The sequence below is a fragment of the Gasterosteus aculeatus genome, chromosome 21, assembly GCF_964276395.1.
Source record: "Gasterosteus aculeatus chromosome 21, fGasAcu3.hap1.1, whole genome shotgun sequence".
NCBI lineage: Eukaryota > Metazoa > Chordata > Actinopteri > Perciformes > Gasterosteidae > Gasterosteus > Gasterosteus aculeatus.
This window is the reverse complement of record NC_135708.1, coordinates 16,072,135-16,089,085: the sequence shown is the minus strand read 5'-3', so window position 1 is coordinate 16,089,085 and position 16,951 is coordinate 16,072,135. Positions and strand designations below refer to the sequence as shown.

Genomic DNA, 16,951 nt, shown 5'->3' with positions numbered 1-16,951 from the left:
CCCCCCCCCCCCCCCCTAATTTAGCCTACCCCTCCTCCACGGTCCCCTCCCCCCTGTGAACCAACACTGCCCCCCTTCTCCCCCATGCTCATGCAAGCTCATGACTTTCCGTCGTTAAAACCAAGATGTTAAAATACAAGGAGCACATTTTTATTTTGAATTATGGGGGTAAACTTGGGTTTATCTTAAACTTTAATAAACTTTTGAGGCAGTAGAGGGGGGGGGGGGGGGGGGGGGGCGGGGGGTGCATTTGGTGGCTTTACATCAGCTATACCACTGTGCAGGAATACTTAGTTTCAGAAAATGTATTTCTGGCATCGAACCAAAAACTTTTTATTTTTTAGTCGTGCACAGGTGGGAGAAACTGAGGAAACAGAAACAAAACATTAAATTCAGCTTCCATCAACCGTAATTGCATCTGTTTGTGTCTCATCCCTCGTTACAGGTAAAAGAAAACTGTCTGCCAACACTTGACTGCCGCGCCTACATGGTTTTACCTTAATGACATCACCGGGTCCATGGTTTCGTATGCAGAGGGAGCCGAAGCCAACGTTTTTTTTTTTTCTCCCTAGAAATGATCTCTTTCTAGAGAAGCCCCGATCAAACCAGAGTATGTAGCCGTGCCAGAAAACACAGCATGGAATACTCTACTTGGACTTCGACCACTCTTTCTTATGCAATCTGGCACGCATTTCAGTGAGCGCTTTCTGGCAACTGTCGTGTCATGATAAGACCGTGACGTTGAATCCGTTCTGTTCTGGCCTACTGTTACAAACCGGAATTCAAACAGGCGTAACTATACTTTTTCCCATTTAATCAACACAGAATGCATGGTACAAAATACTTTTTGTGACACAAGCAATGAGAACAAAAAGGTGACCCCCCCCCACCCTAAGGTCAATACTTTGTAGAAGCCCTTTTTGCTAAATGTACAGCTGTAAGTTCTTTGGGGTATATCTTTGCCGGCTAGATCTTTGCCAGATCTACAGACGGAAATGTTTGACCGTTCTTCTTGGCAAAAAAACCCTGAAGCTCGGTCGGATGAGACTGAACAGCAAGGAGACCGTCTGTGAAGAGCAATTCTCAGGTCTTACCATAGATTCCCAGCGTGATTTAGGTCTGGGCTTTGACTGGGCTATTTTAAGACATTTGCAGGCTTTGATTCTAAACCATTATGGCTCCGGCCGTATTTAGGATCATTGTCCTGCTGGAAGATGAACCTCCGCCCCAGTCTCAAGTCTTTTGGAAGCTGCATCAGATTTTCTTCATGCCTTGTGTTTGGCTGTTCCGTTTCCCTGTCGACCACATCATGCTACCACCACCATATCTCACAGTCGGCTTTCTGCTCCCCACTCTTCCATAAAGGCCAGATTTGTGGAGCACACCTGTGGATCTTTGCAGCTCTTCCAGACTTACATGTGCCTCTTAGCTTCTCTTTTTTATTTTCTATGCACCCGAACCTTTTAAGATTCTTATTTATAAATCATTTTGAAATCCATGTAACATATCCTCCCCACTTCCAAATGACGGACTATTTTGTGTTGGTCCATTTGGTAAAATTCCAACGAAATACACTTTAATGTGTGGTTATGACAAAATGAGGGATTGAATACTGTTTGTGGTACAGAACCTCATGCGTCCTGATTGCACTGTACTGATGTGGAAATAAGCCATGTGTTGCTTCAACTTTACTGTCTCAAGTCCAAAATCCCACCACAGGGAAATATTCCCTGGTTTTGATTAAGCCCTGAGAAGTTATATCAGCGCTTTAATACCACATCGGAGGCCTGAACCCGGAGATGTGAAATACTGCAGCCTACAAGAAACACTCGACGCAGGGCGTCGTCGCTTCTTAAGAACCTTTTTTCGTCGCGTGTTAGAGGAGCTCCTGGTGGCAGCAATGACACTGATGACAACGTTTCGATGTGAGATGCATGTGGCGCGGGTGAGAAAATTACGTTTAATTACACAAAAATACGCCTATGCGAAAAATAGACTCCCCGGAGGCTTCTGCGGTGGGCCAGGATCTCATCAGGACACCTGCATGTAATTACCCCCCCGCACCAGATCATCCTGGGTATCAGCAGAAGGCAGCAGCCTTCGGATTACGGCGCACACATGGACTCGGCATGTTCATCAAACCGTAAAAGGAAGCGCCGATCCTCTCACTGCACAGGTGGTGTGCTCGGAGGTCTGCGTTTTAGTTCAGGCGTATTTCAGGGCCAAATAAAACACACGAGCTTCCAGCGCTCACTGTCGACGCATTAGTAAAAGACTAAACAGTGTTTCGGCTCTATGACAACTGCGGACCGTCTTCTATTTTCAGCACCGTCGTGGCAGGCGTTGAGAAGAAAGGTGATTCATCAGGGAGGCCCATTACAAAGGAGAAGCCCAATATTGATCTAGAAGTTCTTATCGTGAAGAAGACCTGTGAGAAAAGGGGAACACATGGGGGAAATGAAGCTGCAAGTATTCCACCCGGTCGTTCCACTTCTTTTCCCCTTTGGACGACCATCGATAGTGGAGGGCATACGATGCAAAGAGCGCGTTGACCCCCTTCATCTCTGTCAGTGTTCCACTTTAGGTGATATAGAAAGCACAAATCCCAGGACACTTGGTGGTTTGGACCCACCTTGCATTTTCTAGTCTATTTTTTGACCCGACTGGTCCCAACCGGCTGGTTTTGCAATGGCACTGGTGAGTCACACACCACGGAGACTTTGTCCCCCAAACCTCGCTTGGGAACCCACAATTGCACCCTGATCGTGGAGGAATGGGTTTGTTTTAAATTTATTTTTATCCCAAATGCTTTGATCACTCAGCAGAAGCTTAATTACTAGTCCAGATCAATGCAGGGGCATCGCTCCTTTCTCCTCACTCATCTTCCTGTGAATCTCTCTTTAATTCATCCGTGGCTCAGTTCGGTCTACGTTGGGTACCACTTATGAGGCCACGGGGATGCCGGGGGTGTCGTCTCGAGGGGCTGCTAGGAGGGGGTTTCATCAACACTGCAACGACGTAAACAAGCACAGCAGGTACATTACTGTCCGCCACAGAAGGGAAAAGAGGTTGGACACGGATTTATTCACTTTGATCTCAGGGGGGGGGTCTTCCTTCTGTGGTCTCAGAGCACGAGCCTGAGATTTAGGCGGCATATTAAATTCCTAGTTGAATATTTGTTTGCAATTTTTCAAACCTGTGTGATTTTCTGTCCTTTAAATTGACGTTTCCACTGCACAGACAGCGCCTTGGTTCCAGGGTTCTTTGAAAATCACCCATAATAAGCTCTTTGGCTGGCTTTTCATTTAAATGTCATCATTTAGGCAGCTATGTTGAAACCACAAGGGTTTTAAAAAACATCCCGGAAGTTGGTCAAGCAGAGGAGGATTAAACCGTCACATTCATTTTGTCCTTCCACCCCCCTTTATTACCCTAACAATGTCTTTACACATTACTAGTAGATAATGCCAGATACTGCTTGGAAGTTAAGTAACGGTTGCCTCGACGACTATTTTCTCAATGTGGGAAGGATTACGTCTTTATTTTTCCCAGAAGTCACGGGGAGGAGGTGGGTTATTACCGCAGTCACGCCGCTTAGGACTCCGACACTTTGGACTCGGGTCCCACCGAAAAACCCAATGGTCGAGTTTTGATTAGATTTAGCTTCATTAAGAAACAGTTTTCATGCTTTAATTGCCAAATCAACTACATCTATCCCTCTTTTTCAATCTGTTGATAAAATCAAACTAACACAAGCAGAAGCGTGGGTCCCTTTGGAAAACTGATGAGGTCTGGCGTGTCTCCACTCTTTGATTTGTTCTCAGGAATGCTTGTGTAAAAGCAACATTTTTTTTCTTTACATTGGACGACTAGCTTTCCCCCCCCAATTGCATGTGCATGGTACATGTTGCCTCGGTTTAAAGCACCAGGCCTTACGAGATCCTTTGTGTTGCTGTAAATTGCACAGATAAGAGGTTTTAACTGACAGGAGAATAGATGATCATTGACGGCATCACCAACGGTGTTCGGTTCATCCTTTGGGGATTACTTGTAATGTTTGCACCGAAACTTCACAAACAATCCATCCAGCCGTTGTAGGGACACAGCACTCGCAACCACAAACGTTACACAATTTATCCTCCGGGAACCGCGTCTGTGTGCTAAATCCATGGAGCAGATGTCGAGCGGTTCCCCGGGACGAATACTTTGCCCTATTCTGGAGTAAAATTCATTAGGGTGCCTCTGGACAGTCGCTGAGACATCTACGCCCGGACCAATGCCACGGAGCACCTGAATGGAAAGAGAAATGGCCCCTACCTCCATAAGAGGTAGCGCAGGGCATTCATGTGAATATCAAACGAAAGTAAGTAATTACATTAAAAGGTCCGACCAATGTAACGCCCCCTGTTCTGATGGGAATAGTCTTTTTGTTGGGTGCTTGGTTTGTGATGGTCCATGAAGCTGTTGATTAAAACCTCCAAAAACAAAAGATAACACACATCACAATATGTGTTTATATATTTATTTTTAAAGTGTTTCCATGGACTGTTTGCACAATTTAAGCGAAGCTCACAGAGTTTGTTTGCATTCATTGCATGACTCAAAGCAATCACAGCATCAGTGCAAAGGTATATATATATATATATATATTTTTTTTTTAATACATAGTTGACTGGGAAGAGCTGAACTCCCTTTGTGTCACATTCTGATTTTTGGCTTTTAAAAACAATCAAAGAGCCTTCAGAGGACGTAACACCAGCATCTTGTCCTACAGATGTGTGGTGTGAGAGTTGTACACCAGCAACTTAAGCCATGCAAACAGTAGTATGCAAAAAACATTCACCCGTTCTTCAGTACTGATGTATTCAGTCCTAAAATATAAAAAGAATAGCCAGAGTCTCCCCTGGAAATATCAGATCTTTTAAATGGCAGTTTATTTGACTTTTGTTTTACAAAAATAAAAGCGTTTAAGATTTAGTATTTAGAAAATGACTTTGATGGGTTTTTTTTCATAAAGCTACAACAGAGCTCTTAATCGCCTTAATGTTGATGTAGCGCACAGTTCAATTCTCTGTAACAATACTTTCGCCGTCCCTAATCAGACTGATGCCTCCATTTAAATCCTTTTTAATTTTAAAAAGCTGTGAAACTATGAGCAATGCAACGGTGAAAATGCTCAACATTCAGGCTGATGAACCCGTGTGAGACGCTTTGGTGTAGAGAATCGCCTCCAAAAGATGACTTTATCATTATATTCATAGTACCAGGTGCAGGTGTGCATATCCTGGATCAGTATAATGAAGTAGAATGCATCTCATCCTGAGTTTGTCTGAAATGATAACACAGTAAAAAGCTATACAGCGCAAGCAGGCATTGGCCTCGTCTATATGGGCGTTGTCAGGTTATTTTAAAATGAAAGGCTGGCTCCCTCTTGTGGACAAGACGGACACGTTGATCCATAAGCCGCCCACTTTTAAGTAAACAACCCCATATTGACTGTAACGATCAATCATTCATATTATGACATTGTAAAATATTATTGAAATTCTATGGTAGTTTATGCTTTAGTGAAAATGCTCATCGGGCACACACATGTCCACACAAAGCAGTGCATGCACACACATCGTTTAACAAAATATGAATCAATAAATAAAGGCTTTGAATGTCTGAATTAGTTACTACGTTACACCAATCTTTTGGTTCTCTCTCAGTGTAGCTAATACGTTAGAATACAAGCCTAGTGTTCTATATGAAGTAACATCTCGTCTATAAATATGACCAAATTACAAAAGTGCTATGCGGCCATAATGACACAAGTCTTTCTTTCTTGTGAAAGAACTATATAACAGCACTTGCCAGTAATGGTGTCCCCTTTTCATGGACTTTTTCAAGTTACGTGTTTTTTTCTTCAGTGATACCAAAAGGTTCTGGACCAACATGGGCTTAACAAGCACAATGTAAACAGGAATAAAAACCTCCTCATCTCAAACACTGCTCCGTGCATTCACAACCCGGCGAGCAGGACTAAAATAAACCTCAGCGTTTAAGGAACCGCCTACTTCCTTTCAAAGGTCTGTTTGAAGGTCGTTCTATGTGTCTATGTGGGGGGGCGTTTGGGACTGATCATCGTGGCTTCGTGGCCTTTGTTCTTCACCCCGATTTCCCGTTTGGCTCCTAGTTATTGGTCTCAAAGAACATGAAATCCTGCGGAGAGAAAAGAAGAAAGCGTCGCACAAACACGGCAGACCTACACAAGGGTAAAAAACGATCCGAGGGCGGAATTCATCCTCTGATCGCTTGAGAGAACGTCAACGTAAATCAGATTTCACGACGATACTTACAATGAGGAAACATGCGCCGATCATCACGGCCTTCATCTTCACGTCCAGATCCATGGGGAACTGGATTCCGAAGTTGTCTGCGTCTGTGAACGCCTCCCGGAGAAGCCCGGTCCACTGCTTACTGATCTTCCCGATCTTGCTGACTTCGTCCAACGTCAGGATCTGCCGGAAGGAGTCAGAGACAACGTGTTGCTTTAGGATGAGGATCAAATAACCATTCTAATTCCCATCCATGCCCTCTTGCCACAGCACCTAGACATCCCAAATCCCCTGCTGTGGTCATGGTAACGGCTCCGTCTCACCGACCCTTGGAAAGAAAGGTCTGGATCGCTCCGCTGGGGGACGAACCCACCTCGAAGTCGACGTCCGGTAGGCAGCTCCATCCGCAGAAGGGCCCGTGGATCTTCAGCACGGGCTCCAAGTGTTCGTTGGCCACGATGAATTTGGGGGAGAACGGGTGCCACTGTTGCGTGACGTAGCCCACCGTGTTGCCGGGCGGAGACTGCACCTCCAACTGGCAGGGGGGACGGCGACAGAGAGCGATTAGTGGCCCAATGGCAGAGTTATCGATAACACACGGGGGTCGGAGGGGGGGGGACCGAAGCGGCGCGCCACCCACCTCCTGCAGGCAACAAGGGAAGCAGCACGACATGCACTTCAGCGGGCGCGTGACCGTGATGACCTCCTGGCCGTAGTTGTCGAGGACGTGGATGTTGAAGGAGCGCATGGGGCCGCAGCACTGCCGGCTCAGGCAGTCGTTCTCCTCCACGGCGTAGAAGACGTTCTGGCCCACGGTGTTCCGCACCTCGTACTTGTTGTTGCTCTCGAAGCCGACGAGGGCTGCGCGGGGAAACGGCGCGCGTGAGAAGGGGGCGGCCAATCGCCGCGGGAATGAAATGTGCAGCAGGGTTGCCGCGGCATGTTGACATACTCTACCTTCAACGAGCTCCACTTTCTGTTTGATGAGCAGCTGATCCACCTGGAAGACCAGAGGGAGGGACATGAAGCAACATTAGACCCAAACTTTTCATCATTTCATTAGTCGCAGCAGCAGGAGCGCAGCTCTTATCGGTGACGTTAATAGACGGCTCCGGTCTTTCTGAGTGACCTCGGTGAGCCGTGTTAGGGATTTAAGCCAGAAGTGCCCCCCTAGTCATAGAATTTATAGTACGTGTAATAATGTTTAGTGTTAGAATTATAGTCTGTGTGATGTTAGATATTAGTTATTACATTAACATGTAAGATGAAGTGAATACAATTTGAATCAAACACAGTTTATAGTCATTTAAATCATATAAACACTGTACACATTAACATTCTGTCACAATGTGATGTCAAAACCTGGGGACGAATGCTAATTGCCGTCCTTTATGGATTTCTCCCAATTTTATCCCTCAAAGGGGGTTTTTGGGGAGTTTTTTCTCCTGTCAGGTAGTAAATGAACAACTTAATGTAAGGCAGCCGACTGAGGCAAATGTCTTGAGAATTGGACCACATGAACTGTTTAATCTTACGATGAAGTGTGATGAACGGGGATCATTAATGATGTGTTGTAATTAAGGTTACAGCTGCAGCTTCACACCTCGATGTGAAGGGGACAATGAAGAAGCCAATGACATTCAAATGCACCCAAGAAGACACACCTCAAGAGTTTTCAAAGGACCAAAGCGGGGAAAGGACTGTTAGAATTTTCCTGCAGCAGCTTTGATAAGTCGCTTTAGACTTGCTCAGAGGATTCTCTATTTCGCGAAATATTTTACCGTTCGCTTTGTATTTCACTTTGTAATTGTATTCCTCATAACGTTGTTTAGTTATTAAATACTTTTTGATTTTTGAATTTAAGCAAGCTGACTCTTTTGATTCTTCGTTTCCGGCCGGGACGAGAACAAAGCAGTAAGGCCTCCCTCGAGAGCTTTCCGAAACCCCAACAGCCGTGATGTTGCGTCTGAAACTGAGCCGCTTCCTTTATTGAATGATTTACCCCAGCGCTTTTCCCACGGTGACATGTTAACGTGTGGAACGATGTGTATCCTGAGCTTGATGCAACAATGTTAAATAATTGAGTCAGGAATACTTGCTCATTTCCACTTCCCTGGATGGGAACATTTACATTACATTACATTACATTACATTACAGGTCATTTAGCAGACGCTTTTATCCAAAGCGACTTACATTACACTTTAAACCCATGGCTTTTTCACATTTTTGCCCGGGGAGCAATTAGGGGTTAGGTGTCTTGCTCAGGGACACTTCGACATGGAACATTTACAGACTTCCTATTGGCCGCTGGACTAAATCCACCACTCCAACGCCAAGGAAACAAACAGGCAGCGAGCTTCGTCTCTTACCTGAGTCAGGTATTCCAGTCCTGGGGGGCAGGCCGGGATTTCAGGGTTGGGCACAGCGTACATATTCATATTGCCGTTGTCAGCCTCGGAGGAGATCTGTTGACACACCGAATGATCGCGCACAGTGAGATGCTACAGCGCCACCTGCTGCTTCTGCAGGTGGCGCTGCACGAGGCGAGTGATGAGCGGTTCCCATGTTCCCTCAGTGTGGGGAGGACACATAATCCGCTTTGTGTTTAGTGGGAGTGACGGGGGGAGGGGGGCGCTACTGACGGGAAGACAACACCCCCCCCCACGGGAGTTTATACTCCGTGGTGCGTTCGCGTAAACAACCACGGGCCTACCGGGACGCCGGGGCGGTTCCGACCCGTGTTGCGCATTGGGTTCAGAAGAGTGAGGTATTTAAAAGCATGTGGAGGTTTCCTTCGTTGGTAAACAGAGAGAGAGAGAGAGGGAGAGAGAGAGGGAGAGAGGGAGAGAGAGAGAGAGAGAGAGAGAGGGAGCGCGCCCGACGTTTCATTCAAAGGAGACGGCGAGTTGTTTAAAAGCGACGGACTCGCCGCTGACGTCACGCCCCGCCCCCGCCCGCGCGGTTCATGTTCCAGAGCAGATTTCTGTTTCATCGGTGCGAGGATTTACTCACCGAAAGGTTTCAACCCGCTACTCCGAACAATAACAGGCCACTGTGAGACACAAGCCCCCCGAATGAACCGATAATCCCATTGGTCGACGTCATTGCACTTCCGTTCTGCCACGCGCCAATGAGAAGACGGCAGTGCGGAAGAGGGCGGGGCAGAAGACTAGAGCGGTTATGATAACAATATTAATAATAATAGAACTCGCGGGTTTAACAAACCGTCTGCAGTACGGGAAACGCACACTAGTTTGTTCAGTTTAGGGTTCAACGGGACACATTGGGAGGGTTTCTGATTAGTATAGAAGCTGAAAATAAGTTTTACTGGCCGTGTTTCAGAACTATTTAGGCCTACCGTGTCGATAAATTGACAGATTTTTTGTTTACCTTCCTCTAAATGTCACACAAGAGACAGCGTAATAGGTCAAATGTATCACAGGGTTTAATGAACCTCCATATCTATTTGTGACTTAGTTTTTGTATCTTTGAATAAGGTGTAATCAGACCTCCGTCCAGAGTTCACGGCCTGCATTCACAAACATGTGAGTTTTTCCCAAAATGGGGAGATTAAGAGCAATTTGGAAAGCACCTCACAGCAAGAACGTTACTGAAACCTCGTGAGGAGGTTGACCTGTAGGTGTGACATATCATTTTAAAAATTGCTGTGCACGGATATGGATGTGAACTCCATCGGCCTTGTCATCAAATTTAGTCTGTTTTATGTAATGAACATCTGTGCTCAAACCTAACTCAACTGTTTTAAATTCTAATAAACCTGTAGTGAACAGTTGGAAAATGAGTCTGTGCAGATTATAAGGATGCATGTGTTGCATGTGAATCAGTTATTGCCTGGTTCAGTTGCACATACGAGGAACATGACTGGTGCAATACAATAAACGGGGTGACACATTGTTTTTCTTTTTAAAAAGAACTATAGAATAAACAATCAAGTGTGAAGGGAATATTTAATGTCAACGCATTTGTAAATAATGTCAATCAATATATGGAAAATGCGTAAACACAACACATGAAGGAATGCAATCTTCCAGGAATACCATCGTGCTCCTGTTGAAGTTCACTCTATCTGCTGTCGTGCAGCGGTTGTGGGACACCTGCCGCATCGGAGCAGATCGCGTGTTATGAGAGACACCAGAGCGCCGCCGTCCCCGAGCAGCGGGAGAATAACCGCTGACAGCCGTGACCACGAAGCTGTGCTCCACGTCACTCAGCTGCACGCTGGAGCGGCGCAGGCACGAAGGGAGGAGATGGCCGCGGGCTCCCCGCTCCGATCCCGCGGATTCAATGGACGCAGTAAATGTGGAGGAAAGAAAACAACTGTAAACACCTCAGAAAGATGAGCCTTCTCCCTTCGTTCAAATACACAAAGGGATCTGATTATAAAATGTTCTTTTCACAAGCTCACACCGCATCCCATCATATCCCCAGGAAAAAAAGTGGCATGGTTTCTATTTCTCATCACACACAAATTGACGTGTGCTCTTTAAACTGCGCGCGTGTGTTGTTCCCCCTCGCAGCCGCTGGAGAGCAGTGTTGAGCTGCCGATCCTCGGCCTCGTGGCCATTACCAAGACTAATGCAGAAAAGGCCTTTTCAGTGCGGAGCAAAATAGTCCTCAAACAGACACGCACGCCTGTACACGCAGTACACACCCACACGTGCACTTACCAGCCCGTAACAAATGACGTGTTGTTTTGGCCGAGTGTCCTTATTTAGCGAATACAAATTACCTGATCTCCTCAAGCGCCGCTGATTTCTCCAAGAACCGCTAATGAGAACAAACGATGACTCGCACACAGATCTGCTGACACTTCAGGCCCAGACAACTACAACATGTTTTAATTGATTCTTGTTACTGTAATTGCCTGCATCGACCTCGTGGAGCCGAGAAAGCACCGCATTTATAACGGTGTGTTTTCTGCTTTACAGATAAATGTGTATATATCTTATTTTTGTACACATGCTCTTCATTTCTTTACTTTTTAGTTGCTTCTTTAACTGAGCTTCAAACCCACTCCATGGCCCTTTAATTATCAGCCCGACTGGGGCAATCAGAACCTAGAAACTCCTGTTCTTCTTCTTCTTCTTCTTCCTCTTCTTCTTCTTCTTCCTCTTCTTCAGTGAGATCAAAACAAAGCACTGCGATGACTTTGAAATGGTGGCTGTTCCGTGCCCCCATCTGAATAAACACACCGGACAGTCAGGGGTCTTTGAAAGCCAGTCAGATTGTCTTTCTGACTCCAACAGCCCAGTAACCCCCACCTGGGGTGTGTGTGTGTGTGTGTGTGTGTGTGTGCATATTGTAGTCTCTGCTCTCTACATTCCTACCTGTTTTTCTGTGCGTTTGTGTTTTCTTTCTTTTGGGTCGGGCGCTAAGGTGGTGCTCTTTACCCGCACGGGTAATCTTTCGTGCAGCCCTAACGAGGTTGTCATGCCCTAGGCGCGTAACGAGGAGCCTAAAGACGAATGTGGAAATGCCTCCATTACACCGCTTTCACCCTCTCGTTCATTAGGTTAGCATAAGGTTACAATGCATTACACAAGGGCCCAACGTTGCACACACACGATCGTATGTGTCACCGAGGGGTTGTGTGTTAGTTGGCCATGATAGTATTTATTTATGTACACACAAGCGTGCATAGTTGTACTGCACTCGCCCCAAATTGAACCTGTATCTGTCCCTCACCAGAGCACTGACTTTGTCTTGCTCATATTTCTTTGAGTATAGGGCTTAAAAAATGCCCCAATCATGAGGTTTTTTTTTTTTTTCTAATACAATACGTCTCCAATTCACAACCCAACGCGCCAAAAATGCAAATCCACGGCGCACGTGTTCATCATGCGCGGATGTCCGAAATTGTCCACATTCACCTCTTTTGTTATTGCGCTCCTCCGTGTCTTCACCTCTGCCCGTCCCTCACCTCCCTCCCTCCCTCCCTCCCTCCTCCCCTTTTTCTTCTCCTCCTGTTTCTGCACCCCTGACAAGTGCTTTGTTTGCTGTGACTTTCCATGCGGTTATCTGAGCAGAGACAGTATGCCTCGCCCTGGCACAGGACCTCTGTTTCCACGGCAACTTTATAATTGTTTTGGACGTGCTCCAAGCGCCACTGGATACCGAGGCATTATTGATGTCAAAGGAAACATGTATGAAACGGGGAGTTGCGGAGGCGTCCATATGGTTCCGTACACAGCCTCATGCGAGGCCGTTTGACCGTTTTTCAATGGGAGTTTTGTGACGCCGCTTGAATGGGTCCCACATGTGTCCCCGTGATATTTCATAATTTTGATCTTTCTCTTTCACAAAAGGGATAATGGAACGCAGTACAGCTACTGAACTGTGCAATATTTCCCCTATTCATGCCATTAAGTCATTGTCACAGTGTGCACTGCTGGCTTGAGGGTGTCGACCAGACTGAATACAATATGTCCATCATGATGCATTTGAAAATAGCAAAAAAAAAAAAAGATTCTGAATGGTGAAAATGACAATGGGGTCCAAACGCAACAGATGAAGGGAAATAAAAGTCTATCTGAAGCATCCTCCAGTTAAAGAATGACGGAGTCGGCCTCTTCAAGTGGCATCGTCTTTGTCACCGTTACCATATTGGGACCCTCAACACACCCCCCCCCCCCCCCCCCCTCCTCCCCAACACACAAACACACACACGCACACATCATAGCAACACCCCTGAGCTGTGGCCACATTAACCGCTACGCCACAACACTCATTAAAATAGCATATAGTGTCAACAGCAGTGTGGCCCCCGAGTGGATAAATCCCCCAAATCCTCAGTCTTAACTTAATCCACAGACTTGTCTTTGTATCCGACAGTTGGCCCCCGAGCAGCAGGTTCGCTTCGTACTGTTGCTCCTTGGAACTTTGAGTCTTTCGACGCCGTCATATCGCTGAATGTGTGATTAAAAAAACAAAAAACAAAGCAAAAAAAACCCTGAAATAAGGTCCTGACTGATCTTTTTTCTCTGATCCCGAGCTTCCCCTCCCTCCGCTTAATTTATGACCTGTGAGGAGGAACCCAGGGAGTGAGAAGTGAGTGAGACGGGTGTGAAAGCCCTGAATAGAGCAGGGGCAACAGGCCCTCCAAATAACACAAAAGAGGCACCACAGCTGTTTGGAGGCAACACAAGCCTCTTCGCGAAGGCACCGTCTTCTGCGCCGAGCTCCCAGACTGCGGCACTCACGCTGACTCCGTGAGCCCGAGTTGTTACGCAAATACTGTAACACAAAACCTTTCCGAGATGTGTGGGAACAAAAGTTTGAAAGAAGACTAACAAGTCCGCCCGTTTATTTGAAGCCCCTCGGCTTTCGTCGGTGATATTTGTCGCTTGATGTTTCGTACCGGGGCCTTTTTTTTCCCCTTTTGATTGATTCGATCTTTCCAGCCGGACAGGAGGAGGCGAAGGCATAAGTAATGCGTAAAAGAGATCCCAAGCCGGGTCTGCTCTGTAGCAAGAGCCGAGAGGAGGGAAAGGAAAAGAAAAACGCGAGAGTGTCACCGGGCCTCCGCGGGGGGGGGGGGGCTCGTGTCGAGTGCCGGTTACCGACCGCAGACCGCAGCCAAAATGTTCAGAATTTCAGGATCCGGGGGTTAAAAGTTCAAGGCGCGTTTTTTTCCCTCTCCCACTGTGGCGAACCCGCCGTCTCCGTCATAAATTACTCTCCCCTGTACCGAACTCTGTTTGGCTTCGCGTTCCTACGTAGCTCCCCCACATGCGAGACACGTGTGAACTCTTGATGGCGGCTTTTCTGGATAACTTTATCAAACCGTCGGGACGACAGGAGGCGCCGTTTTTAAACCTGAACACCGTCTTTGTTTGCACTTAGTGGGCCGCAGTTCTCTCCCTGCCCACACTTGGAACCGTATCACCGGAACGGAATGCTGAAATAACCGGTCCGGCATTAACCGACGGCTCTTTTCTCCGCTGTCTTTTTCTTGTCCTTTTTTTTGCCCCCCCCCCCCCCCCCCCCTAAACCCATCTGCGGACCACGAGCCATCCCCAAACACCGGGGATCAACCGAGGTGTTATTTTTCAAAGCTGGCCCCCGGCCCCCTCCTGCCGAGGGTTCGCGGCTTCGGTTCAGGGGGAAGGTGGGAAACTTCTGAGGCCCCGTTCCCTCTGTGCCCCTCCCGGGCCCCTCCCTGCCTCCTCGGGGGCCGCCCTTTGAGGGTGTCATAACTGCGGCCTGTATAACACGGGTTACTGCTGACGGCGGTTGGTCACGGCTGATGGAGCCTGCAGAGAAGCTTCCCTTCTCGTGGTTTCGGTTAAAAACTCCGGCTCCCTGTACATTTTGCGGGCGCGGGGAGGCGAGGAGCGACGAGCGGGGGCCTGCATTTTGGCTTGCGTTGGGTAGAGGGTGCTCCTAGTCCACGTTTGAGCACAATGGCGTATACGGCGTGCTGCAACACGCCGACGCCACCGCCTTCCCTTCCCCAAAAGAAAAAAAATGAAACCAACCCCTCTCCATTTTAGTTTTCGTGCCTCTGCGTTCGCAAAATGAGTCCTCCGTGTTTTTGCGCTACACGGCGGTGTCCATTTCATAAAAGCTAAGGAGGGGCCAGGGGGGCTAAATCCACGGAGACTATGAAATGTGCTGTAAATGGACAAAAGCTGCAGAACATGCAGCTGTTGTGGTGCCGTCCTGTCGTCTCGCGGGTTGGGGGGAGGGTGCACGTAAGGTAAAATAGGGCAGAAAGCCATGACAGTCTGGTGGTAATAACAGGAGAGGGTCCGCAGCACCTGGCACTGACCTCCTTCTCCCGAGAGTCCCTGTGGTCGGGAGGGGGGGGGGGGGGTCCTGCTGGCACGCCGTAAAACTTGATTGTGGAAAACACCATCACGCTGAGACCGATTAAAGGGAAAATAAGAGACGGTTATAACAGCAGAGAAGAAGGAAATTGGTTTTTTGGATATAATTTCATTATTTTATGTTAAAACACATTTATTACTAATTTTTCTACATTGGTTATTTTATACCTTCGCTTACAACTTTACATACTTCTAGAAAATGACAAAATGATCTGTCTCAATAAAAGTAATTTTATTTTTTAAATTAAAAGGTTAAATGCCCTAACAAATAGCATTTCACATGTAATTGTGTTTTTTATTTATCTTTTTGGACACATTTTACCACCAGCTATTTTCAGCAGTTTTTATTTAACATTTTTTAGACACATTTTAAACAGCAAATGTGCATATATTTCAAAAACATGCTGTTGATATCACACGCCTACAGTGAATGTGTGCAGGGGATCTGCCTGACCAGACGGATACAGCGACGACCTCGGCTGCTGTGTGAGTGTGTGCAGCACTTTGACGACGTGCACCGAGTCGACCTGAGGAGCCACGGCACAATGCTGCTCTGTTCTTTGTGCCGCACTCCGAGCTCACTCTCTCTTTGTCTCTCTCTCTCTCTTTCTGAGCCGCACACACACACACACACACACATGCATGTACACCGAAGAGTTCTATCCACACAGTTGGAAAGACAGGGGTCAGCGCCTGGATGCTCCCAGCTCAGTACTTCAGTGCGGCCCTTCTCTGAAACACGTGCACACACACACACACACACACACACACACATCCACACGTGCACTGTGTTAAGGTGTTTTTCCACGCTGGCGTTGTTGTAGTCTGCATGATGAACTGCATATTTTCTCATTCATTATGTAATCAGTGAGGATTGTTTCATGAAGGCACCAGAGGGAACGCTGGATGTTGCTGAGAACAACCGTCTCCATAGTAAAACGCTCTATTGTCATCACCTTAAACAAATCCTCATTAAAAATGAAACTGTCTGTTTTCTATTCATGGTTTGATCTTGAAAACAAACAGATGGTGTCCTTAAATTAAACCCAATAGATGAAGGGATCCGGCCCGTTGAGTCCACCGCCCCATCGTTGCTGTCGCACAGGAGCTGTTTATCAAACCGGAGAGCAGTCAACCTCACTTCATGTTCCCTGTAAAAAGAGTCATTTTGAATGTTATGAAGTGCGACCAATGGTTTTGGAAACTTGAAAGGAGACAATGAGAATGCTAGAAAAACTAGTTTGTTCACAGATGTGATGCAGTGATTTGTTGGAAAGTTTATAAAGGTACCAAGTTTAACTTCATTACAGGGCAGGTTTGCAAACTGTAAATAGAAATAATGTTTTGTAAAAAACAAATGAATGAAATAGAGTGATTGATTCAATTACACGCATGCAAATGGACCACACTCTCACAGAACTTTTACTTTTGGTGAACCGGTGCGCCGTGGTCGGTCCAATCCTTCAAATCCTCAGTCAGTGCCTCTCCAAACAAATTAACGGCCAAAGTCCCGTAGTATCGCCGTTAATCATTCGTGTCAAAATCGGAGAAACGCAACCGCAGCCAAGCAGTTCACGGGGGGGGGGGGAGGGGAGGGCGTGCGGAGGAAGCGGCGTGCACGAGGAACGGGGAGGTTGATCCCTCCGCAGCTTTGACGCCAGGCATCCATCTACGAGTGTTATTCCTTAATCGGATTCACTTGGCTACTCAGCGGACCAGTGTTGGAAAGGGTCTCACGTGTGTGTGTGTGTGTGTGTGGAAGATGGATGCTATTGTCAGAA

The 16,951-nt window shown here is 46.9% G+C and overlaps 1 protein-coding gene across 1 annotated transcript; it reads right to left on the bottom strand.

Annotated features, from left to right (window-relative positions):
* Positions 1-4,508: 4,508 nt before the first annotated feature.
* On the bottom strand, positions 4,509-9,441 carry LOC120811894 (phospholipid scramblase 1). The gene is made up of 7 exons (XM_040167634.2): positions 9,334-9,441; positions 8,691-8,786; positions 7,278-7,320; positions 6,961-7,181; positions 6,694-6,855; positions 6,342-6,503; positions 4,509-6,204 (listed from the first exon to the last, which is right to left on the bottom strand). The coding sequence occupies exons 2-7, from the start codon at positions 8,757-8,759 to the stop codon at positions 6,175-6,177; spliced, it is 687 nt and encodes a 228-aa protein (XP_040023568.1). The 5' UTR covers positions 8,760-8,786; positions 9,334-9,441; the 3' UTR covers positions 4,509-6,174.
* Between the last annotated feature and the right edge of the window lie 7,510 nt (positions 9,442-16,951).

Excerpts from the sequence above, each read along its gene's own strand:
- LOC120811894 (XM_040167634.2), bottom strand. The coding sequence starts at position 8,759 with ATGAATATGTACGCTGTGCCCAACCCTGAAATCCCGGCCTGCCCCCCA. Across the intron at positions 7,321-8,690 it reads GACTGGAATACCTGACTCAG|GTGGATCAGCTGCTCATCAA; the intron begins GTAAGAGACGAA and ends CTGGTCTTCCAG. Across the intron at positions 6,856-6,960 it reads TCCCTTGTTGCCTGCAGGAG|TTGGAGGTGCAGTCTCCGCC; the intron begins GTGGGTGGCGCG and ends CCCCCCTGCCAG.